This window comes from Sus scrofa, chromosome 9 (assembly GCF_054392235.1).
Source record: "Sus scrofa isolate SSC_HxYL_T2T_F1_AM1 chromosome 9, Sscrofa_HxYL_maternal_Yorkshire_Landrace_v2.0, whole genome shotgun sequence".
NCBI lineage: Eukaryota > Metazoa > Chordata > Mammalia > Artiodactyla > Suidae > Sus > Sus scrofa.
In genome coordinates, this window is record NC_139391.1 from 101,775,450 (window position 1) to 101,802,637 (window position 27,188).

General features: G+C 33.8%; 1 protein-coding gene across 4 annotated transcripts in view; it reads left to right on the plus strand.

The window, feature by feature from the left end:
- SEMA3E (semaphorin 3E) overlaps positions 1 to 27,188 on the plus strand; it is a 258,462-nt gene that overhangs the window by 202,597 nt on the left and 28,677 nt on the right. For 3 of the 4 annotated variants that reach the window (XR_014816009.1, XM_084977289.1, XM_003130220.7), the window contains exons 6-13: positions 11,486 to 11,605; positions 12,661 to 12,803; positions 13,803 to 13,917; positions 14,345 to 14,414; positions 17,685 to 17,829; positions 19,995 to 20,217; positions 23,611 to 23,702; positions 25,911 to 25,952. Coding sequence is in view for 2 of the 4 variants with exons in the window: in XM_003130220.7 (XP_003130268.3) it covers positions 11,486 to 11,605; positions 12,661 to 12,803; positions 13,803 to 13,917; positions 14,345 to 14,414; positions 17,685 to 17,829; positions 19,995 to 20,217; positions 23,611 to 23,702; positions 25,911 to 25,952 (950 nt within the window). In the remaining 2 variants the exon portion in view is untranslated. Of the gene's footprint in view, positions 1 to 11,485; positions 11,606 to 12,660; positions 12,804 to 13,802; positions 13,918 to 14,344; positions 14,415 to 17,684; positions 17,830 to 19,994; positions 20,790 to 22,892; positions 23,112 to 23,610; positions 23,703 to 25,910; positions 25,953 to 27,188 lie in introns of those variants that run through there. The other variant, XR_014816010.1, reaches the window with a different exon arrangement.

Here is a 27,188-nt window from a genome sequence, read left to right on the forward strand (position 1 = left end):
TTATTGAAGTATATTTGATTTACAACATTGCGTCAATTTCTGCTCTACAGCAAAGTGACCCAGTTTTATATATATACATATATATATAAATATGTACATATATATACACACATTCTCTTTCTTATATTATCTTCCATCATGGTGTATCACAAGAGACCAGACATAGTTCCCTGTGCTATACAGTAGGACTTAGCTTATCCATTCTAAATGTAGTATTTTGCAATGGATGTTAATTCTTTTTGTTTTAATTACTCCGTGACCTTAAAAGAACTTTTAATTTTCTCATCTTGGTGCTTTTTCTGTCTCAGTAGAATTCAGCAGAAAGTTATCTCAGTTTAGAACTTCAAAGTCATTTATCTAAATTCCTGTTGACTTAAAATATCAACTGTGGAGGTCGACTGCCTCAAACTACCCTTAAATGTCCATATTAGAAAAATAGAATAAGATGGCTGTGTCTGATCTAGATTTTGATTTAATTAGATGAGATACATATGAATCTCACTTAAGTCCCAGCAGAATACATTCTCGTTCTCTTTAATACAATTTGGGTTGAAAATGGCACACCCTTGTCAAACGCCCTGGCACCGTGATGGTACAGACAGCTGGACAAGTTCTCAAGTGTAAAGCTGAAGAGAGCAACCCCTGACACCTAACCTAAGTGCAATTAGGAATCATTGTTTTCTTGCTGTTGAATGGTTTCATTACAGGTATGGTACAGATGTACAGGCGTCTGTTATTATATTTGCAACACTTTGAGTTATATGCTAATATTAGGTCATATTCTTTGGAAAAAAAAAATGAGAACATGTAAAATAACATGTAGAGACTTCTTACCCTAAATAAGTGGTAAAAACTTATAATTCCCTGCTGATAGTAATCAAAATATGTTATGCTTGATTTAGAGTTGATACAGATGTCCCTGTGTATTCTAGAGACTACACGTTCCCTGGACTTCTTCCAGACAGTGGATTTTGATGGGTTTTGCATCCCATTCCCCACTCTCACTCTCCTATCCTAATCAGAATACTCAGGTCAAAATAAGCAGAGCTTTTATCTGTTTATTTGTAGGACACAATTCTTAGGTTAGCTATAATTGGTAGGGAAAGTTCGATTTATTTCAGCTTCATAATTTGAAAGACCTGTAAGATGAGAATTTCACAGAGTAGTTAGTTTTCAGGAGCTTGAATTAGTAGATATTTTTAAAGAATGTAAAAATTTAAAGAAAATATTAAGACATATTGAGTTCCTCTACTAATCCGTATATGTGTGAGTGTTTGTGTGTGTGTGTGTGTGTGTGTGTGTGTGTGTAAACACAGCGAGGAAGAGAGATTTTAAATATGGGAATAGAGTAGCTTAAGTCAGTTTGGACTTAGTAGAAATCACAATCTTAGGATTGTGACTTTTGAAGATTGCCAGATCCATAAATGTTAGAAATTCCTAGTAGATTGGCAGCATGTGAAATTAAAATACGTGTATTTGACAGACTTACAGAATTTTGTGTAATGTTTTTAGTGGTTTTTGTCACTTCATAGATTTAAGATTTGAATATGTCTGGAAGAAGGGAACTATCTTATCTTGCTTGTACCTTACAATATCTCACTCAAAAAAGGCCTCCTATAAGTATCAACTGAATGAAATACTCATTGGGATTCCTACACAGACAAGCCAAAAATAGATGTGGGGATTATATTCACAAGAATATTATAAAATGTATTGAAAGTCAAAATTATGCAGTAAACACTACTTCTATAGTAAAATCCTAAGAATAGTAGAAGAGAGTATCATTTCTTTTTTAACTGTTTTTTAAATTATATTTTTATTAGAGTATAGTTGATTTACAGTGTTGTGTCAATTTCTGCTATATAACATAGTGACCCATTCATATATTCTTTTTCTCATACTATCTTCCATCATGTTCTTAACATTTATTTTCTTTTAAATGGTTAAAACTATATATATATAATATATAATATATAAAAATATATATTTATATATAATATATAATATATAAAAATATAAATATATTATATGTAATATATAATATATAAAATGTAAATATATTTATATATAATATATTAAAAATATATATATATATATTTTTTAGCCACCCTGTCACTCACCACTCAGCCTCCCTGGAGGTCGTTTATGCATGAAACCAGAAATCTAGAACTGAATTTTTTAAGAGGGGAGCTATTACTGGAGGGACATTTCCAAGTGAGCTACATTGAACTTCCAAATCAAATTACTCTCTGCCAACCTGTGAAGTACTTGCCATCTGGGTGGCTGTTTCACTCATTCAGAAGAGAAATCAAATCATAAGAGTCCTCCAAGCTAAACACAAAAGTCATAGAATAATCCCTCCAAAGAGAAGAAATAAAAATATAATTCTTCTCATTTATCCCCTAGCTTTCATCCCAAAGTAACTTTGAGAGATCCTTCATTCACTGTGGGTGTGCAGCAGCCACTGGGATGGAAATCTGATAACCTATGTGAGTCAGGAACTCTTTAAAATACAGGAAGTAGAAATAATTCACCCAATTGAAAAAGCAGCAGAAATTTGGGCTGGAAAAAAAAATCGAGCTACCTGAGTTAGAATTTGGCAAGCTCGGTGCAGCTGACTCTGACAGGGACAGAATGCATTAATGTGATATTTTGTGACCACACATGTTCTCTGCTGATGGGTTAAGATAGGACTCCATTCTGGCAAGACAATCACCATTGTTACATCATTTCTGCTTCTTTGTTAATTATAGGTCACACTTAATTTTTACTACCTGTTCACATTAAAATGCACTTTCATGATTTAAAAAACAAACAACCCCCCCCCCAAAAAAAACCCTCAAATTTGTTAACAATACTTTGAAAACTAACAAGGCCTCCAGAGGAAAAAACATGCTCCCAAGTCAGAGAATGTCTTAATAATTTCTGAACGTTAGATACAAGTTTTCTTTCATTTAACTTAAATTCAGTTGACTTAAGATCACAAGGAGTAAAAGCATACTGAAAAACTGAATAAGGAAGAAAGATTTCTTGTTAGGTGAAAGACAAGTTAAAGAACACTTTTATTAAATTTATAGTCTAATTTAGAATGGAAATGTTAGTAACTGGCAATGATTCTATGTGAAACAAGATTTAAGGAGTAAAACAAGCTCCTTATTGAGCCATGTTCTGTATGTTCAGAAGCCTGTCAAAATGAAAGCATACATTAATTAGACTTGCTCTTTAAATGACACTTTGTATTCACATAATTTATCTCGGTGGCATAGAAATTCATGTCACAGGTGCAATAATTCTATATGTTTAGCCACATTTTCCCCCTACTGTGACTGCTAATGTTACATTTAAAGTAGTCTCAAATAACTGTCTGAAGAAGGCAAAACATTACAACCTGGTTTTTAAAACAGTTTGTTGAAACAATGAATTACCTAGTAAGATGGATTGCCGTATTACTTGCCTGTTCCTTTCAAGTCACCCAAAGATACTTAGGACTTATCTTACCACTAAAAATTATTAAGTTTGGTGGCTGGCCAAATAAAAATTCAGGAAATATTTTCTTTATGCCATTTTGGCCAGGAAGGAAAGATAGTAACTGACTCTTTTGCACTGGTTACATTTGATGTAATATTGCAATATTTTCCTTAGTAAGTTGATAACACCTTCAGTAACTTTGGCATTTCTTTGATACTCTGTGCTCTCAATTCTATTGCCACTTTTTTAAACCTTTTAGGAGTTCCTGTGGTGGCTCAACAGAAACAAACCCAACTAGTATCCTTGAGATGCAGGTTCTATCTCTGGCCTCAGTTAGTGGGTTAAGGATCCACCACTGCCACTGTGGTATAGGTGTTGCCGGAATCCGGCCTCTGTCTGACAGTGCTGAATTGAAATGCAGAAACAGAGTTTTGGGTAAAGGAGAAAAAAATAGTGTTATTACTTTGCCAGGCAAAGGAGGGTCAGAGCAGACTAATGCCTTAACGACTGTGTCCCCTCTTAGAAAGAATTGCAAGGAGTTTGATAGTAAAAAGGAGAAAAGCAGGTTTTTAGATAGGAATGAGGATTGGGACAAACCTTCTTTCTTTGGGGGAATCTTAGTCATCAAAGCTGGAGTCAGGAGATGTTCACAATGGTGGTCTTCTGGGTTATTGCCTAGAATAACAGTACTTTCGAAAACGGCAGATTGATCACACATTAGAACAAACTAGGGAAGTTCCTGAAAAACATGATGTGCTAACAATCTTTAACCCGCAGGCAGTTATGCTCAGGGTACCTAATCTTTAGCTTGTGGGTGATTATGTTTAGGGTCCATTAAGTCATGGAGAAGGACAAGGAAGGACTCTAAGCTGTTCAGTTTCAAAGTATTCATTTCATAAAGAAGTGTAAGGAATATAACTTTTCTCTCAGGGGTATGAGGCACCTGCATTATAGGTTGCAGTTGTGGCTCAGATCCAGTATTGCTGTGGCCGTGGCATAGGCCAGCAGCTGCAGCTCCTATTTGACTCGTAGTTTGGGAACTTCCATATGCCACAGATGCGACCCTAAAAAGAAAGAAAAAACCATATATATATATAAATACCTTTCTTTCTGAATTGCTGCATTACTTGCCTGTTCCTTTCTAGTCACCCAAAAATACTTAGGACTTATCTTACCACTAAAAATTATTAAGTTTGGTGGCTGGCCAAATAAAAATTCGGGAAATATTTTATAACTTTTCTCTCAAGGGTATGAGGCACCTGCATCATAGGTTGCAGTTGTGGCTCAGATCCAGTATTGCTGTGGCCGTGGCATAGGCCAGCAGCTGCAGCTCCTATTTGACTCATAGTCTGGGAACTTCCATATGCCACAGATGTGACCCTAAAAAGAAAGAAAAAACCATATGTATATAAATACCTTTCATTCTGACCCAGATTTTTATTACCACTTACAGGTGTAGTTTAATACATACTGTTCCTTAAGTGCCTAAGATATGCTTATGTACCTGTTAATAGTGTTTGGGGAAAAACCACTTTGGTTTGTCATGTACCTTTTCACACTTTTCTTTGAAAGTGCTAGCTTTGTTGTTAGAACTTTTTGGGACACTTTTAAGTTAAAGGCTTATGAAATTTTATATCAACAAATAAGCATGAATGAGATACTTCACAGTTACTGAAATTTTCTTTCTACGCTTTTTTGGTCCTATGTTATGGTTTTCAGCAACTAAAACTACAAAAGTTTATAGCTGCTAAAATTTTCTTCCTGTGCTTTTATATATATAAAATAGAATATATATCTCCTCACTACATATTCTGTGAACTGGAGGTCAGTGTGGTTTGAATGAAAGGAAGTTGGAATACATGCAGGGAAAACGTGATTATTTCAAGTCTTAATAACATTAAAACTTTTTTTTTTAAATAAATGTTTCTTTTTGATTAATTGTATTCAGGGTAGAGTTATGAATGAATAGTTCTGGCACAAAATAGGTCTTAATATTAGGAAAATGAATGAAATAATCAGAATGAAGATGAAATAGATGGCTATATAATTACAACTTCTATAAATGTGACAAGTGAATGTGTTGGCTCCTTTCTTGTATTCATCCCAACTGTAGAAACTCATTCCCTTACCATGTTCCTGTCCCTAAAGAATATCTGTCATTTTGTATCCAAGATTGTTGTGCTCTCTCATTTGGCAAAAGGCCAAGTATTCACATGCTGATGGTTGCTTCTGGCTCCAACTGCTAGTTTCTAAAGAGCTATTTGACTATTTGCTTATGGTTTCCTCAAAACAAACAAAAAAAATTTAAAAAAGAGGGGGGAAAAAGTCCTCTCAAATTCCCCATTGACATTCTCACCCTCAGGAATGTGGTTTAACCAGTCTGGTATCAGTGTCACTGGTTTGCCACCAAGGAAACTCACAACACCACCGTGGATGCCAGGAAATGCAATGAACAGATTCAAAATATGTTTTTCTTTTTCCTTCATGCCTCAGAAACCACCTTCTTAACATTGATTGCTAATGCTAGCTACAAAGCAAAAGCAAAAAAAAAAAAAAAAAAAAAAAAAAAAAAAAAAGGGAAAAACAACTCCATAACTAGTAAAAGGACATGATTTTGTATTTATTATTATTATTATTATTATTTATTATTATTTTGCTTTTTAGGGCTGCACATGTGGCATATCAGACCTGATTTGGTTTTCTGATTTCTTTCCTTTTAGCATCCTAAGCAGGCTGAGTGTGAACTGGGATGTTGGAACTCCAGACCATTCTTATCCATTCTTATCCTCTCAAGTGCCTTTTGTTCCTCTTTTCAATCAAGCATCAGAGTCACTCTACAAAAGAGTTGTTTTCTAACAAAATAGTATAGTTCACTTATAAAGTGAGGCATTTCAGTCCATTTTAGCCATGTCTATTCCATGAGGCAGATATGGTTCACATACTAGGAACTAGTAAACTAACTCAAGTTTGGTCAGGGACGGGCTCATGGAGAAAGATGTTCATGGCCAGGTAAACTGGGAGGGGAGAGATGCAACGTTCCGGGCAAAAAAAAAGGGCAGCTGAGAAAGAAAAGCTTGGCAGTCTCAGGAAATCACTTGTAGATCTCTCTGATTCTCTGCATAACCGAGACACTGAGATTGCCAAACAGTTTTACCACAAACAGCAGATTTGGGACTTGGGTGGGGTGGGGTTTTGCCTGATTTCCAGTGCAGAACTGTTTCCACTCTTCTTGTATGTCTATATAGAGATTCTTGTTGGGCATGACAATGGTAAGTTACATTCACCTGTCAAAATAGCCTGCAGATGTGTTTTATTTTTTAATTATAACCACACTTGACCAACTAAAATTAACGTAACATCAGTTACTATCAGAAGCCAGTGCTAAAACAAGGAAAATTATATATGGCATAAAAATCAAGCTGGTTATTTATGTTCAAAACATCAAAATAGATTAGATACCAGTTAAATTTATGGCCAGGCTAGGACATTGTTAAATGTCATACCTCCATAGGTATAGAAAATGAAAAACTTGAGTAATTCTGTTCTTAATGAAACTCAAACATTCTTTATATGAAGCTTTTATTTTTTATCCATGAAAATATGAATTACCCAGATTTTTCTTTCGTGTTCTATAAAATACCAAAATATTGACTCACAAATTTTCTCTATAATGTATGGTTGTAATTATAAAGTAAAGCTTTCAGTTAGAAACTATTTACTGTAAATAGTATCAATTACTATAGTGATGCTGAGTATTTTTGCTCATTTAATTACTGTTCATTTACATTCATGCTAAAGCTTTATTGTAATTTATTGATTTTGTTAAATTGTTTATTTTTTCTTAGGAGTGTACTTTACCAAACATCATCGTTATCTATGACTATGAATTTATTTTGTTTTTCACGATGATAATAAAATACAAAAGGAGAATCTTTCCCTTCTGAGGAAAATCTAATGTTTCCAACTGGAACACATTTGGTTCAGTTTATATAGCATATAGTTTTTACCACCTGTCTAGCTTCTTTGAAGTTTAAGTCAAACAATTCATATTGTATTATTTGAATTTTTCACAAACTATTTTCTTTTATCTGGATACAAAAAAGGGAAATTGGGTAAAATTGATAATATGTCATTTTTTTCCCTTGGGCAGATAAGCTGCTGTGTGTGTGTGTGTGTGTGTGTGTGTGTGTGTCTGTGTGTGTGTGTGTGTAAGAGAGAGAGATTTGGTGTCGTATGGCTCCATCTAGTGGCTACAATGGGTACATGTTTGTTAAATTTATAGACTTGATTGAAACAACTTTTGAAATGTTGTTCAAATTGAGATAAGTGCAATAAAATTGATGTGAGCCAAAATGAAGATTATTTTCCCACAATAATATTTTCATATATTAAAGTTCTATAACTATTTCAGGAAATTAAATTATATCAAATATTAAAAACTTAGAAAATAGAAAGTTGTTTCTTTTTTTTTTCTTTTAAGGGCTGCATCCATGGCATATGGAAGTTCCCAGGCTAGGGGTCAAATCAGAGCTGTAGCTGCCAGCCTACACCACAGCCACAGCAATGACAGATCCAAGCTACATCTGCAACCTCCACCAGAGCTCCCTGCAATGCTGGATCCTCAACCCACCGAGCAAGGTCAGGGATCAAACCCACATCCTCATGGATACTAGTTGGATATGTTTCCCCTGAGCCACAATAAGAACTCCTGTCATGATTTTAAAGAAACCTACTTTTTATACACATTATGCATTAAACATTCAGCCTAGTCCATACCAGCAAAATGTGTTCTGTTTAGGAGAGTTTTACAAAATTACCTTTATATTTTATTATTTTTTTCCTGAAGTATAGTTGATTTACAGTGACTTATGTATACAGATAATTGATTCAGATATATATTCTTTTTCAGATCCTTTTCCTTGTAATATACAGTAGGTCCTTGTTGTTTATCTCTTTTATGTATACTAGTGCATATATGTGATTAAGTGATTAAGTATCTCTTAATCACAAATTCCTAATTTATCTCCCCTCCCACCTTTCCCCTTTGGTAACTATAAGTTTGTTGTCTATGTCTGTGAGTCTATTTCTGTTTTATAAATATGTGCATATGTATCATTTTTTTAGATTCTATATAAAGTGATATCAAATTATCTTTGTCTGCCTTAATTCACTTAGTATGATAATCTCCAAGTCTATCCATGTAAAAGGCCTTGATATTTTAGATGGGCACTGTCACCAAGTACAGTATGTGTTTTTTTTAATTTCAGAAAAATCCTTGTTTTGGTGATTCAGTAATCAGTTAACTCTTTTATGGGTCAATGCGTTCATTTATTTATCAAGAATTGATGATAGAGTTGGTGATGCCCAAGGTTTTTTAATGAATTTAGCATGACTCACTATTATCTACATTCAAGTAGTACAGACTGATTCTCACATGTGTTCCTAGCCCTCCCTACTGAATGTATTTCATCTCAAAATATTCTTTTCCACATATAGATATAAAACTTCCAGTGAAGATAGCACTGATTGACTTTGATACAAATTATGTTGTTTTTTTCCCCCTTCTAGTACCAAGATGACTAAATAAGTAAGAGTTCTGAAATAATTCTACTCTACCAAATTACATTTTCTTTTCTCAAGTCTGAATATAAAGCATCTTTATTTTTCAGTTTTTGTTATTTTCCTTATCATACCTCTCACTTAGCATACCTTGAATATATCTGATGACTCAACAAACAGAGCTGATTTTTTAACTTGTTGTCTTGAAAATTTTTAAATACAAAGAAAAATTGAAAGAGGAGTAAAAATTTACATCTGTGTACCACTTACCTTTGCCAACCAGTTGTTAATTTTCTATCACATTTGCTTGGGTCTCTCCTGTCTCTCTCTTTCTTATATATGTAGTTTAAAAGTGAATTCCTTTGTGGGAAGCCTTGATTTTATTTAGTTGTATTCCATATAGTTTTCAAGTATCCATAGTGGGTTTTGTGGATTAAAAAAAAAATTTATGGAAGTTCCCCTCATGGCTCAGTGGTTAACGAATCTGACTAGGAACCGCAAGGTTGCAGGTTTGATCCCTGGCCTCACTTAATGGGTTAAGGATCCAGCGCTGCTGTGAGCTGTGGTGTAGGTTGAAGACACAGCTCGGATCTGGTGTGGCTGTGGCTGTGGCGCAGGCCGGCGGCTACCGCTCCAATTAGACCCCTAGCCTGGGAACCGCATATGCTGAGGGTACAGCCCTAAAAAAGACAAAAAAAAAAAAATTATGGTTACTTGTCATTTTTAAATGAAAACTAGTTTAATATAGTTACATTTACAAAGACTTATTTTTCGTAAGCTTTTGAATTCAATTTATATCTCATTATTGTTTTTCTAAGTCATACAGAAAGCAATCATCTTCACTTTTTAAAAACTGTCAGTTAACTAGGTAAAAACAAACTTCCTTAAAACGTTTCCCATTTACATCTCAGTTGATTACTTGCTCACATTTTAAAGCATATATGTATATTTAATCTATTCAAGTTTTTAAGTTTTAGAGGTCATACCTTAGAGAAAACCCTTCATGAATGTTGAAGCAATTTTAAATCTAATCAGTAAAATTTATAATGATCGACACTCAAGTCCTCTTAAATTATGTTTAGATATTTGGTCAAATTTTTACACCTGTTACTTAAATCATTCTCATTCTAAAATTGAGTATACAATTAAATGTAGAATTTAAAATACAATTAATTTAAATTTGCTTAAACTTAAAAGCTTTAAGTACCATATGGACACATTCCATATATACATTCCAAATTTAACAGAAAGGCATCAATACTTTGAGTTTAGTGTATTCATCACCTCTATATTTTAAAACCTAACCAGAGTTATATAATACTCACTAAGAAATTGATCGTGTAATTCTCTTGTGACCCAGAGGATTAAGGATCCGACATTGTCACTGCTGTGGCTTGAGTGGCTACTGTGGCTGGGGGACTTATACATGCTGCAGGCGTGGCCAAAAGCAAAACAAAACAAAGGAAATGATCCTATTACCCTAGATTAAGGTTGCTTTTTCCAGTGATCTGTTGCTATCATCTACTTCATTGCCAGAGATTTCTGCCTGGAACAGGATCCTATGCCCAGGACAACCCTTCTGGCCTCACTGAGGGGCACACCAGTTACCTTGTGATGTCACTTTGATAAAAGAAGGGTCCAAGTCTCTGTGTTTCAGAGCTTTTGGTCTTTCTGGAGTTCTGCTATTTTTCTGGGTTTTGTTCCCCTTCCAGTGAACTATTTTAGTGTCTTTGTGGCTGACCCCAAAGACACATAGATGTTTCTTAAGGCCCTATGTACAGCTGTGTATTCCTTTGTCTGATTTTAAGTCTTTGACCCTCACCCCATGGTGCACCTAACTTCATTCATGCTTTTGACTGCCTGATTAAATTATGAGCTCTTTCATTTCTAAATAAGCCACAAACTTACAAATTAAATGACAGCAAATCAGATCATATACAGCTTTATCGGAGTTTGTGATCCCTGCATTCAAGTCACGTTAATGAAAGCAATTTCTTGGTTCTTAGTTCAAGAAGGATTTGAATTACCTGACTCAAATTAAACCCAATACTAATATTAATACCAATACTAATTCCTGATGATATGATATTAAAAGATGTTTATTAAAATACTTAAAGCCAGGTTATTTATCAACTACTCATGTAGGTATATGCCAGCTGCTCTTCTCAATCCTTTACTCTGAACATCACTTTTGAATGCTGTTCCTGCTTGTAAATGTGAAAGCTGAGGCACAGAGAGGTTCAGCAACCTGCCTGAGTTCACACGTCTAGTAAGTGGCAGAGTCAGGATTCCAGTTCTGTTCTTCTGACTGTACTTTCCATCCTCGTTAAGTAGCATCAATTTCATAAGGCTGTATATGCAGCAAATCTGAATATGTTTATTGTAATCGTGGTTTTGTACATCATCATCAGGTCGAGAAAGAGATACTGACTTATTTTTAACGGATGTTTTCATGCAGGTAGTGAATTGTTTGCTGGGCTCTACAGTGACTACTGGGGCAGAGATGCTGCCATCTTCAGGAGCCTGGGGCGACTGGCTCATATCCGCACTGAGCATGATGATGAGCGCCTGTTGAAAGGTAGGATTGAGGAGAATAGAGTGTATAAGTGAGAACTGAAAACAAGTTGAGAACTCCTGGGAAACTTGCCACTTTGATAATAATAGCACAAGTGCAATCTGTAGTTTTTACAAATTTCAGAGTTTCTCACCTTAGCAATACTCCCAAATTAAAATATTATATATGATATTGTGTGGCATTTTATAGCAAAATGGATTGGTTTTATTATAAAACCAAATTACCCTCGCAGCAATGCTTAGAAATCAGGATTTAAATGAACAAAACAAATATATGGAAAGTGAAAAACCCTTTCATCCAATAAATTGTTTTGTTTTCTCTGGTCAGTTGGTATAATTTTTCATGAATTGATTTCTTGCTTTGCTTGTTTTAATATCACATTGTACTTTAGAGACAAATGAACCTCTAGGAAAATCCCTAGGCATTCACTGACACAATGCTTTGTAAGAAATCATGTTTATCCTTTGTCATACTGCTATATCTAGGGACAAAAACATCATTTTCTGGTGAGAAGTTTTATTATTTTCAGGCTTCTTATTAAGCTTTAGAATGCATAGTTGTTATGGCAGTGTTTTGTCATCAAAGTATTTTGACATACCATATCAGTCAAAGGCCATTCACTCAGATCCCTTAGATATAAATATAAAAACTTAAAATGAATTTTCTATTTTAAAATGATCTCCCGTGAGCTGGACTTGCCAATAATTTATAAACTAAAGAATTATGATAGGCTTCTTTACTAAATAATATAAAGTCAGTAAAAATATATGTAAAATATTTTAGTAAAGTACGTATATAATACATATATCTGGTCTATTCTTCTTTGAATTCATTTCAAATCTGTAATGTATGTTGTTTGCAATTGTTGGTTTTTTTCCCTCCCTGACTCAGTTAAATTTTAAATCCTCTAATAGTTCTTAAAAAACTGTTGATTTTCAACAAACAGGGAGATTTTAATGTATAGTATACAATGTCAAGGATAATATATTAACTTATTTGTTGTAATAGATATTTCATTTTCTTCTTTTTTTTTTTTTTTTTTTTTTTTACTTCTCTAGAGCCAAAATTTGTAGGTTCATATATGATCCCTGACAACGAAGACCGAGATGACAACAAGGTGTATTTCTTTTTTACTGAGAAGGCCCTGGAGGCAGAAAACAATGCCCATGCAATTTACAGCCGAGTGGGGCGAATCTGTGTGGTGAGGACTGTCTTTCTTTCTCACTGAGCTTGCTTATCTTAGAATTTACGGTCAGACCTTTGTTCACTTCATAGTGGGTTTCTATTTTGAAATATTTTCCAGTGTTCTTTCGGATTGCCTAAAATTGGCATTTACTATCTAATCTTTAGATTTCATATCTAGTGAAAGTTTTATCTGAAAACAGTTTTGCATTTTGTGTGATTTTTTCCCCCATTTTCAGAGCCATACTAAGAAGAAATGGCCTATAATTAGGCTGTACTTTCTTCTAACAAGTGTGAGCTCCACTTTTAAAAATGAATTTCACCAAAAAATTTTTAGTTTCTTTAATCCACACTCTAATTTACATAAGTATGTTTCAGCATTTCAGATGGTTGATTCTATAGGAAAATCATCTATGGTTTGTTGATATTCAGAGAAGTTGTTTTAATGAACATTCAAAACTAACTGAACTAGCAATGTATATTGAGAGACTGATAATAATATAGTAAATGCAAAGTAACTTCAATGTTTAAGAAGATACATAGAAATAAATTTAAGAGACTTATATATATTCACGTATGCTATAAATGTATATACAGGTATTGTGTGTATCTGTGTAAATGTATGTGCCTATACGTGTATGTGTGTGTGTTTGTATGTCAAGTCTTTTTTCTTAAAAGAAGAAAAATAAACGTCTGGTTCCCTATTTCTGAGATTAGCAAGAAAATAACAATAAAGGTTGTTATATCATCAAAGTTACTACTTTACTTAGGATAGCCTATTGTACTAACATTGTTTAATACCTGGAAACTATATTCAAAGGGCCAGAGTGAAAGTATACTGACAAAGCAGAATATGCAGACCTAAAAAAAAAGTTTATGGAGAATTGCATCTTTACTATTATTTAAGGATTATGTAAAAATTTCCACGTTAAATAAAAAAGCTATAACTCTTTCCATCTGCGTATTTACTAATTCAAAAGTTCTCTGGGTACCTTTTACTCCTTTTTGTTTTTCACAGAATGACGTAGGAGGACAGAGAATTCTGGTGAATAAGTGGAGCACTTTCCTGAAAGCTAGACTGGTTTGCTCAGTACCAGGAATGAATGGAATTGATACATACTTTGATGAATTAGGTAAATATTATTGGGAGAGTTAAAGTTTCCTCTTTGGTATATATGCTTCTCTGTATAACCCTCACTCTTGCTAGCACATATGGAAAACTTGCTTTCTTCAGTAATTGGCTTCAGTCTAACGCAGTGCTCTGTTCTTTTTATCTTGGCCAGATCCACAAGTAGGGGCAGAAGGGTTGCAGAAACACAAAGACCCTTCTCATTAGCTTAGAGTCAGTGCCTTGTGTTTCTTCCTTGAGGCTGAGCCCAAAGCTGCCTTGGACAATCAGCTGTCTCAGTCTGTTGTGATTTGGTCTTGGTTGCATGACTGTGTATGGAAATTTAAATCTTAAAATCTATAATGGGTTCTAAACTATCTTATGTCAATATATTTTCTTCACATGCAATAAGAGATAAACATACTAAGTAATATAATTCTTTAATTTTTCAGAGGATATATTTTTGCTGCACACCAGAGATCATAAGAATCCAGTGATATTTGGACTCTTTAACACTACCAGGTGAGAAATTTACATGGTCGATAAAAACATTATGAAACAAGGAGTTCCCTTTGTGGCTCAGCAGAAATGAACCTAACTAGTATCCATGAGGATGTAGGTTTGAGGCCTGGCCCTTCTAAATGAGTTAAGGATCTGGCGTTACCACAAGCTGTGGTATAGGTTGCAGACATGCTTTGGATCTGGCGTTGCTATGGCTGTGGTGTAGGCCAGCAGCTGTAGCTCCAATTTGACTCCTAGCCTGGGAATTTCCATATGCTGCATGTGTGGCCCTAAAAAGACTATATATATATATATATACACATATAAAACAAAAGACTATATATATATATATATATACATACATATAAAACAAAAGACTATATATATATATATATGAAACAAAAGATGCTTCACCCTATCACTGAGTATATGGTTGAAAATATTATCGACCAGTTTGTCATTCTCATTTTCTGTACTTTATAGGTCACCACTTTCTTTTCATTCTTCTGTGTTTGCAGTTGTACTTTGAGTTTTAAAGCCGTGATCTCAATCTGGATCCTGTTAGTTTTCATGTGAAATATCAGCATCTTTCTATACTCAGGATCCTAAGCTCTTCCCTCTCTGACCTACAACAAAATGATTTCTTTTCTCATATAGCTTTTAAGATACCAGTTCCATGCTGTAGAGTCCAAGGTCATTCTTTCAGTCATCATAGATAGTTTCCAAGTCAGACTTTCAAGGTTCACGATCAACTTTTCCCCACTCAGGATTAGAAGAGTTTCCTCTAAGTTCTCTTATGCTCTGCTTTTGATAAGATACATTGTCAGAATCCCAGTGTCTGCTTTTCGCATCACTGAGATTTTATTTTTTTCTCTTGCTTGACATTACTTTCTCTTACAACACTGATTTATACCAGTTTTTCCAGTATTTGTCAATAGCCATGAAATACTCCTTGATTCTTTAATCACAAAGCACCTGGATTACTTTCTAACTCTGGTTGTCCTGCTCTTAGAGAATATAAGTGGATTCTTATAAGCAGATTCTTAGAGAATATATATTTATGATTTGCCATGTTTAAAATTTAAATAAGCTGCTCAAGTTTAGGGCTTATGATCTAGTATTTGTCTCATTTATGTTTTTGTATTTTGTATCCCTTGATGAGTGCTGGAGAAATGAATCAGATATAATTTCATGTGTGTTGATAAGTCAATGAAAAAAAAATGTTATTAGAATCCGTTTTGGTTAAAAGTTTGTATTTATATATATATATACAATTTTATGAGTATCTTTCCAAATAAGGCAGAGTGGAGATGAGATGACTGGAATGAGATATAAAGAAGATACTTCAATTCTCTTGACAGGGACAGAATGGTATTAGTTCCTCGTTTGCATGGCATTGGACTTAAACTGTTACATAACCATGTATACCTTGTTTGCTTAGAGTCTCTCCACATAGTTTTGGTTCAGTTTTTCAGCAGGTAATTTCTTATGTTCACTTAACAAATAAATAAATAAATAAAGCTCTCTGGACAAGTATCCTGCTATTGTAAGGCGACCTTGTCTTCAACACAGAAACATGGAAACAATTTTGCTGTCAATTATTCCTTGATGCAAGAAGTAGTTAATGTAGATTGGTAGTTATCACAGTTTATGGAAAATCCCCGTTTTTCACACTTTATCCCTCCCTTAAACCAGAGATGGATTTATGAATTGTATGATAATTCCATGGCTTTATATGATAAATATAAGCTATGCAATAGTCAGTATAGTTTTTTTAATGGATTAGAATGATCAGTTTATAAACTGTTTTCCTAAATGAGAACATAATGAGTATGTCTGACATTTCAGACATTATTTTCTTCCATAATTTCAATTTTGACTGTTCAATTTATACATAAGTCTGCAAAAAAGGCTTCCCAGCTGTTACCTGACGTAACGGTTGATATCGTAGCATGTGATCAAAGTTTACTGCCACTTTAGTTTACCTCTGGTTTTCTTGGCATCGCAGGCATCTCCAATTGCTTCAAGGTGTGTTGTAAAACATGTAAATTGATGTCCTCAGACAGTAACCAAACTGCTGTTCTACAGGTGTCTCTGAATATAGGAAATGCTATAAAGAACTTTGCATTTTGCAGAGCACTTTCACAAACTATTTTAATACTCAAAGTAAGAGGCCAGGGAAGTGGACTATGCCATCATTCAGATTATGCCAGATTAAGAAATGGGGCTGGATCTTTAAAACAAATCTTTTAAAAATGCCCTTTGCAATCTTATTTTAAATGCCCCCAGTACAAGTTGCTGTAGGGAGTCAACTACTGCCTTTATTCTCACCAAGAGGAAATTTTTATTAAGGAAATAATTTCAATTGCTACTAGTTCTGGGGGTGAAGAATCTGAGTTTTATATAATTTAAGTCTTTTTCTCAAAATTAATCTGGTGCAGCCTAGTCATCTTTCCGCTGGAGCCCTGTTTTCAATGACCTGGAGGAAGGAACATACAGCAAGCTTATTAATGTGTGTGCAACCCCAAGCTCATGAAGGGAACAAAAATGTTTTTGAGATTTTAAATTCTCCTTCAAATCATAGACATTAAGAAAAATAATAGAATTTGAATAGAATCTATAGCAATATTCACAGCATGGTAGTTAGGAAAACACTGTCTACTCTGAAGAGAGGTCAACAAACAAGGAGATAAAACCTTAAAATGAATAACTCATCTTGGGAATGAAACTCTTTAAGTATTAAGGCCAACTCTTCCTTAATAAAAAATATAAAAATCCCATGTAAGATACAGCAATAGGGGGAGGGATGAACTGGAATTTGGGGGCTAGTAGATGCAGACTCTTATATATGGAAGTGTTGAGCAACAAGTTCCTTCTGTGTAGCACCAGGAGCTATAATTCGTTATCCTGAAATAAACTGTAATAGAAAAGAATATTAAAGAGACTGTACATAGATGTATAATGGAATCACTTTGTTGTACAGTAGAAATTAACACAACATTGTAAATCAACCCTACTTCAATTAAAAAAAATAATAAAGTTTTTAAAAAGTAAAGTGTGCAGCTGCTTTTGTGATCCTAACAATGTCATTTTCAATTTATTGTAATAAATAGGCAAAGAAATGGTAAGTTTTGTTATTTAGAATGTTACAATAGTTAATATGTTTATCCTATGCTTAAGAGATGTCAACTTTTTTACCCAGAAGATTCATCCTTATCTACATAGTCTGTAGGGTTTGACTAGGTGACTTTCTAGTCTGTTCCAGAATAGTAATTATCTTTTTTTTTCCAGTAATATATTTAGAGGGCATGCTATATGTGTCTATCACATGGCCGGCATCCGGGCAGCCTTTAACGGACCATATGCACATAAGGAAGGACCTGAATACCACTGGTCACTCTATGAAGGGAAAGTCCCTTATCCAAGGCCTGGTTCTGTAAGTTTAGACATTTAACAAAGTATTCTTATTGTTTAATGGCTCTTTTAGTACTATTTTTTTTGTTTGTTTAGATGCATCACAAAATTTGCATGAAACAGTTAAGAAATACTCTACCTAAAATATGCTTATTTACTTGCATTGTAAAGAAATATTACTGCTTATACCTAGAGACGTTTGCTTGTTGTTTAATGAGAAGAATATAATCTAAGATGGGCACATCTTAACATTGTAAAGTATATATTATTATTGGTAATTTGGCTAAGTAGCTCTAACTAAAATTTAACTTTTAATTTTTAAGGGTACTAGTGAATACAAAAACTTACAGTAAAATAAGCATCATGGTTCTTTCAGTCTCTTCAGAAGCATTAGTGCTACATATGGTTTTCAAGCAAGCAAATGTTACAATTTTGATATTCTAATATTTGAGTCAGACTCCAGGGCCCCTAAGCCAAACTTTCTTCCTACTCCTCACTTCATTATGTCAAGAGGAAGCTTTTTCTCAGCCTCTTCAGAATGACGAGCACCTCATTTGACATCCTTGCTGGTCTTCTAGAAAAAAAATGACAACACAGATGTGTTGCTGGAGTACAGGAAGTTCCGCCATTTGCCTCTGAACTGGTGCTACTAAGATTCTCCCTAACTAGCCCTTCAGACTTTGTGCTTTCAATTGTACATGCAAAGATGATGATGACGATGATTTTATATCATGTGTCCTATACACAACTAGGTTGGGAAAATGTAGCATCATTTTATCTGCTGCCCATGAAGAATAGACATTGAACTTGTCAGGCAAGTCACAGTCTACACTCTTATGAGCAGCTGGTGAAAACTCATCACTATGCTGATTCCACAAGTACTTGCAAGTCAAGTAGAAACCATTTTTGCAGAGCCAGAATCCAAAGTGGAAACAAACCTTAACCGCCTCCGTTAACAAGTGTAAGGCTTTACCATTTCACTCTCACTAGCTTAAAATTATTACTTCCAATAAGACATAAGGTCTATTTTATTTCACTCTATTGATTAAAATTACAATTTAAATGGAAAAAAAACCCACTCCTGTGGCTTCGCTGGAAATGCTTCTTGACACCGCATGGTATTAAAGGAGATTTGGCGGAAGTAACTGGTTACTGAACTGCTTCCAGACTGGTCCACAGTGTTTTCAATCATATATCATGAAAGTACACGCAAATGAAAAATCCATGCCAAATTAAGAAATATGGCCTGAATTTTTTTAAAGCAAACCATTAGAATACCCTCTTTATAGAACCTGATTACTAAACTAATGTGTTTATACTCTGAAGTGGAAACATTTTGTCAAGGTAATCATTGCAATTTCTGCTGTTTCAGAAGGAAAGTATGTGAAATGAGGGAGAACTTAATAATAAGCCTGAATTAACACAGTTAAAAGTATTCCAAAAAAGCAACTTTGGTGGTATTAAACAATTATTTTGAGAGGCAGTGATTTAAGAACTGAGATGTGTTACAGCAAATATTTCTGGTTTTCTCAATTTATTGTGTCTAATTCATACAAAAATAACATAAATTCATACAGATTGCAGTAGAGCAAAGAAGGTTTTTTTCCCCTTAATTAACCATGATGGAGTTTGAATTTGGTTTCTATGTTATAGCACAAAAATTATATACTCATTGAGACAGTTGGAACCATTACCAATCATATCATTCTGTCAATAATAGGAAAGCTACTTTGTATGGTTATGATTCTTAATTTGGGGGGAAGATTTAGCACAATAATGAGGTTCTTTGTTTTGCTATAAACAATATACTGTTTGCCTTTAAAATTTAATTTACATTGTGGAAAAAAAAATTTTAGAAACAGGTAAAATAATTGCAATATTTATACTGTTATACATTTTTATTAGCTCCAAACTATACCAGTATTAAATATACTTCACTTTTTAAAGATTTTGTGATTATCTGTATATTTCTAGTGCTGTATGTTTGAAATAATTCAGTTTCTGTATGCAATTTTTAATGCAGATTTTATTTCTGTAATAGAAAATGCATGGTTACTAAATATTGCTAAATGCAGAGTTGATTAATTGAATATACCCAGTTATCCTAATACTTTTCATAATTGAGTATAAATTTGCTCTTTAGGTTTAAGGTAAAAAAAAAAATTCTCTCATCCACATGTATTTCAGTGTGCCAGCAAAGTGAATGGAGGGAGGTACGGAACCACCAAAGACTATCCCGATGATGCTATTCGATTTGCAAGAAGCCATCCTCTTATGTACCAGCCCATAAAACCTGCCCATAAAAAACCAATACTGGTAAAAACAGATGGAAAATATAACCTGAAACAAATAGCAGTGGATCGAGTGGAAGCTGAGGATGGCCAGTATGATGTCTTGTTTATCGGGACAGGTAAAAAGATTAGAAAGTACTCAGAGACATTTAAATTGAACTTTAAAATCAATAACATTATTATATATATATTTAAAAAAACTATCAATAAAACTGTTGACCCATTGGCTCATTTGCAAACTGCTTGTCCATTGCACTGGAAGATAGGATTTGGGGCAGTTACAGCACATAATTCCTGATGCATTGTCAATACTTAATATATTTAAACAAACGAATCCATGTAGGAATAAATAATTGATGTTAATGAACAATGAATAAATATCGTTGGTTCCAAAAAGAGCTCATAGAGGAGGTAGGGTGCTAGAGCAAGTTTGGTTCTTCTGTTAGTACTCTAGGTCCACTGATAACCTTTGGCTGCTCATTAAGTCTTCAAGACTTTTCAGTCTTTATTTTTTTGTTGTTGTTGTTTTGTTTTGTTTTGTCTTTTTGCCATTTTCTTGGGCTGCTCCAGTGGCATTTGGAGGTTCCGAGGCTAGGGGTCTAATCAGAGCTGTAGCTGCCAGCCTACACCAGAGTCACAGCAACGCGAGATCTGAGCGGTGTCTGCAACCTACACCACAGCTCACGGCAATGCCAGATCCTTAACCCACTGAGCAAGGCCAGGGATCGAACCTGCAACCTTATGGTTCCTAGTCGAATTCGTTAACCACTGCGCCACATCGGGAACTCCAAGACTTTTCAGTCTTTAGATGAAGTTTAGGAAACTTCACCTAAATCTGTCATCACAACTATGCTTATCAGGCCCCATCAGAATTCAGCCATCTGTACCAAACAGGCCAAACATTACCCATGATGGAGATAAAATTTTACACCAAAGCCACAATATCTTACATTAATAACACAAAGTGAAAATTTCAAATAATTTTGTAATTTCAATTAATGCCGCACATCAGATATAGCTCCTAGAAGAGAACTTGGAATCTTTTAGCATCAGGGTAGTAGGTAGCAAATTCTGTCAAGTACTTTAAAATTATACAGTCATTTAAAAAGTCGTTACAATGAAAAATGATCACTTATTTTTTTATATACATCATAGTAATTGCTATAGCAGCCAGTAGTTAAAAGAGTAAGCATTCTATCATACATAACTTTAATCATTAGTGCATAATTCTAAAGAGACATTGCTTATTCCCAGATCAGGAGTTAGTCTATAGTATGAATATCAGTACTTGAGATTTTCCAGGCATACTTTTAAAGAACGCAAAGGTTTAACTAAAGAAATACTCAACTGATTTCCAGAAATTGATCTCTGGTATAGGATATGTTTTATTCATTTATTTTAGAAGGTTAATAGTGTGCTCTGCACTGTGGGTTTAAGATTAAAAGCATCAGATTTCTTTTAACAAAGTTAAAGTTACCTGGACATAAATTTACTTGTAGTGACATCCAACAGAGTTTTTAAAGAAAAGAATTTTGTAAGCAAGAGTAGTCATTGACAAAATCAATCATGGGGAAAAGTATGTTATTTTTAAGTGCCCTGGAAAGTAGAAGTCATGTATATTATGAGCCCAAGAATGTTTTCAGAAGTACTCTTTTGGTAGATTGATCAAAGCTATGTGAGAGAATTCCAGAAATATCAGATATACACTCAAGCTCTCATGTAACCTATGTTTAACATAAAGATGTCATTATATTGAACCACAGTTTTTCAGCACAAAAGAACATATTTGATAAATGTGTGTTGAGTACAACATTGGAAAATCCCACAAATGATAGTTATTTTCCTCAAAATTTATTGGCACATGCTTTAGTACTGTATAAATAGTGCTTATTGCAAAATCACTAGTTTCAAATTGATAATTTGAATTTCATCTTTACTTTTTACTTGATATAGTAATTGTGGGTGTTTACAATGGGTGCTTGGTATGCTAATTTTTATTTCTCTTAGTGTACAATACAGGTAATTGTTCTTAATTTATTTTAATCAGGTTTTATTAACCAATCACAAGGTTTTATAATTTTTAAACAATTTGCTTAAATACCTAGACATTCTCGGATCAGAACCTCCAAAGTGCTTTTTCTTTTCCCTAAGTTATTTCTAGTGCTACACCAAATTGAAATTCTTACAGGCAAATTAGTATCTTTTTAAATTTTTCATTGGAAAATACAAGCTCAGAATATCAGAAATAAGAAAATAAGGTAGAATTTTGAAATGTGAATATAAATGTATATAATTATTGATAATTATGGAATATAAGTGATTAGTGCAGGAGGCTTCATTATCTATTCTCTCAATAGTGTATACTTGAAATTTTTATTAAAAGTGTATATATCCAGATTTGGGGTAACTAGAGGTAAGAGCTGAGGTAAATGGACGAAGGTTGTCAAAGATACACACTTCCAGTTATAAAATAAATAAGTACTAAGAATATAATGTACACCATGATTAATGTAATTAACAGTTCTGTATGTTATATATGAAACTTTTTAGGAGAGTTAATCCTGAATTCTTATCACAAGGAAAGAAAATCTCCTTTTATTTTATATCTATATGAGATGATAGATGTTCACTGAACTTCTTGTGGTGATCATTTCATGATGTATTTAAGTCAGATTATTATGTTGTACACTTTAAACTTATATGTGCTGCATGTAAATTATATCTCATTAAAACTCAAAGGAGTTCCCGTTGTGGCTCGGCGGAAACGAATCTGACTGTCATCATGAGGACTCAGGGTCGATCCCTGGCCTCACTCAGTGGGTTAAGGATCCAGCGTTTCTGTGAGCTGTGGTGTTGGTCGCAGACGCGGCTTGGATCTCGCGTGTATGTGGCTGTGGCATAGGCCAGCAACTACAGCTCTGATTCAACCTCTAGCCTGGGAAGGAATCTCCATATGCCCTAAAAAGACCAAAACAAACAAACAAACAAAAAAAAACAAAACAAAAACAAAAAACCCTCAAAGGAAAAATAAAAGAGTGCTTATTTAGATATACTCTTCCTCTCTATCTATAGATTTCCATAGTGTTGCTTGGAATTTTCCCTAAGATTAAAGGTGTAGTTTTCTTACCAGGAAGGTAGCTGTAGGTAAAAAATTTTCTTTCATCATACATCACAGAAGAAGCTAGAATAATTTGCCATTCATCTTATCTTTCATTAATTCCAAAAGACTTTTTGATGTCTGAACCTTTAACTAGATTTTTGATCACATTATTAAAAAATAGTTATACATTATTTAGTTTTATTTTTTGGCCAGGTGCATCAGGTTAATTTTTTTGCTAATTGAAAATATGAATGTATAAGGAGTCAGATGGTTTTAACTAGCAGTGACTAAATGTTTTGTAATCTAGATTTTTAATTTTATTTGAATTCATAGTTTCTCCATGGTTTTTAATTCTTTGAGAACTAGATTGTGAAAAAGCTTCTAGTTTTTCTCTTCTCTTGTTCTCTTACAGATAATGGAATTGTGCTGAAAGTGATCACGATTTACAACCAAGAAACAGAGTCAATGGAAGAAGTGATTCTAGAAGAACTTCAGATATTCAAGGTATTTTTAGTAAAAAATATAGCCAAAATTTCTGTATTATAGACAATTGCGAAGGAGTTATAAGAGAAATATTATGTCAGTTTTTTTTTCTAACAGGTATATTGTGAATTCAGAGTGAATTTAAGTGACAAATGATTTAAAATTCTGACACATCTATTTGATTGTCATAGACTATTCAGATGAAGAGGCCAGTATTTACCATGTGTGAAAAGAATTTCATTATATGACCTCTGACATAAATAACACTTACCCCACAAATAAATTCTAGAATTGTTGTAACAATGTATCATCTTGAACAAATGCACTATGAATGCAGATAATGAAAAACTAGCACTGGGGGTTTCATATTGTAGACATTGTAGTGTGATAAGTACATTGCTCTTTTTATAGCATGTATTTATACAGAGAATTTGCTAAAAAAGAAAAATCCAAAATGATAATGGAAAGATTAGATATGATAGAAACAACTGTATACACACACATACAAATATTCACACACACAGGCATGCACACAGAGTATCAACAATTGTAACAGTAAGTCTTTGAAGTCACTGTGAACACTGAATTAGGAATCATTGCTTCAGGGGGAAGTGCAGGGCTTCTATGTGTCTCTAGTCAAAATACTTGTGAAACAATCAATACATAACCCCTTGTTTTATGTGTTTTTCTGTTTAAAGATACACACACACATATATGTGTGTGTATATATATATATGGCTACACCTGTGGCATATGAAAGTTTACAGGCTGGGATCGAATCAGAGCTGCAGCTGAGGCCTATGCCACTGCCACAGCAATTCCAGATCTGAGCCGCATCTGCAACCTATGTTGTAGCAGCTGCAGCTCACGGCAACACCAAATCCTTAACCCACTGAGTGAGGCCAGGGATCAAACCCGCATCCTCACTGACAGTATGTCAGATTCTTAACCCACTGTGCCACAACGGGAATGCTTATATTGTTGATTAACACCGAACTTAAATGCCAACAGTTCTACATCTCATGCCTGAACAAGGCTTATTTAACACATGTGTTTTCTTTGACCAACCCAAGCCAGGAAAGTGCTTACACTCTAAGCATACACATGTCTCTGAATAACTGTGAAACACCACCAGTATTGATATTCGTGTTACAAATAAATTCAGTAAGTAAGCAAATTTGCAAAAACACAACCCACAAATAATGAAAGTTGACTGTGTATATAGATAGGGAATGTATATGAAAATACTGTTATTGATGAAAAACAGTTGATTTCACCTTGGCTGTTCTGGAGATTAGATTTCCCATAGCCAAACGCAAAGTTAACCACATTCCCATCTCAACCAGGACAGTTGTGTTTTTGTTTATTTTGCATATTAGATCTCTGTAAGAGCTCATATTAACAGCATCCATCACAATGTCTTGTTAATATAAACCTTTAGGAAACATGGTTTGACTGTTCTGTAGCTTAAAATATTTTAAAAAATTTAACACAGAGGATTAAATTTTCTCTTTCAAAAAATAATTCTTTGAAGGGTAGTTATTCACAGAGTGGATGTCACCTGCCTATAGCTTCTCCACTTGCAGAATTGACTGCCTTTGTGGTGCTTTGTAAAGACACTCCAGTCTTAATCACCATCCCTAGAATTGTGCATAGACTCTCAAAACTATCCTGTAGATCATCCTTTCAAAGTTCTAAAGCAGTGAGGTTATGCATCTTGTTCAGGGCATTCTTGGTTCATGATGATTGACTATGATAATGTCAAGAGAAAATTATTTTGTTTAGGCCTAGGTTAAAACAATTAAAGCTCACATGGTTTATTGGCAATAAGACATATTCAAAGGCATAACTTTTACTTCTAATGGTTTCAACTTTCTTTATAAGAAAGAACCCTCTGACTTCATTATTTTATTTCAAGATGTTTGAGTTTCCAATGCATGAGTAATATTCAAATGCAAACACAAAAATTACAATTTAGAGACAAAATGTAAGCTGCTTAGATTAACCTCTACTTTTCTCATCTACATTTTTGTCCTACTCTATTAAAAATATTTTAAAAGAAAGATGTATTCAATTGTATTTTCCTTTCGATTTAGTAAAATGAAAGCTATAGACTGCTTGGCAGAGAGCCACTCACATACTTAATATGATTTCAGGTGATTTATAACCATAATCTTCTATATTTCTATATTTCTGTTCTTAAAAAGAAATCATTTTAAAATTTTTCAGGATCCAGTTCCTATTGTTTCTATGGAAATTTCATCAAAGAGAGTAAGTTGTGTGTGTGTTCTGTGTATTAGTTAAGGTTAAAGGATAGAAAGTTTAAATATATATGCTCTTTTATATTAACAAGTTTTAATAGAGTTTTATTCTGACAAAAATATATAGTGATTTATAGGTAATAGGTTTCTTCATTTTCTATTTTTTGAAAGGTAGACAAGAGTAGATTTACTTCTAAAACCATGATAGGACATTACTCCATGATATTTTTGCTAATATTTTTGCAAAAATAATAATCTTGCTGGTAATACAAAAAGTGTGCAATAAAACACAAACCTCCCTTCCACTTTTCTGGAAACAGTTCTTGATATAAATTTCCCCAGAAGTAGTTGTTACTTTTTACTTAACAACATAGCTTACAGTTTATTCCATATCATTCTATATATATGTAGATATATAGATATATCTACATCACTTTTCTAAATGTTGTAGGTCAGTGTGCACTGTTGTGGAGAATGGAAAACAGTATGAAAATTCCTAAAAAATTAGAAATAAAACTTCCATATGATCTAGTAGTACTACTTCTGGGTATTTATCCAAAGGAAACAAAAAACACTATCCCAAAAAGATACCTGCACCTCCATGTTCATTGAGAGATTACATATATAGCAAAGACATGGAAAGAAACTAAACGTGTGACCATCAGTGGATGACTGGATAAATAAAGTGTGTTTACACACACACACACGCACACATTCACTCACAGTGAAATATTCAGCCATAAAAAGGAAGGAAGTCCTGCCCTTCATGACAGTGGGATTGAATCCTGAGGGCATCATGCTAAATGAAGTAAGTCAGAGGAAGACAAATACCATATGATCTCATGGTAGATGAGAAATATTATAAAAATGCAACAACAAAAACAAGCTCATAGATACAGAGAACAGATTGGTGATTGCCAGAAGCACGGGGTGGACAAAATGGGTGAGATCATCAAAAGGTACAAACTTTTAGTTATAAAATAGATAAGTCCTAGTGATGTAATACACAGCATGGTGATTATAGTGAACAATACTGTATTGTGTATTTGAAAGCTACTAAGAGAGTAGATCTTACAGTTTTTAGATTTGTGTCATGTGATGAGGGATGTTCACTAGACTTATTGTGATCATTTCACAATATATGCAAATATCAAATTATCTTGTACAGCTGAAACCAATATAATGTTGTATGTCAATTATATCTCAATTAAAAATGCCAAAAAAGACCATTTATTTATCCAGTATC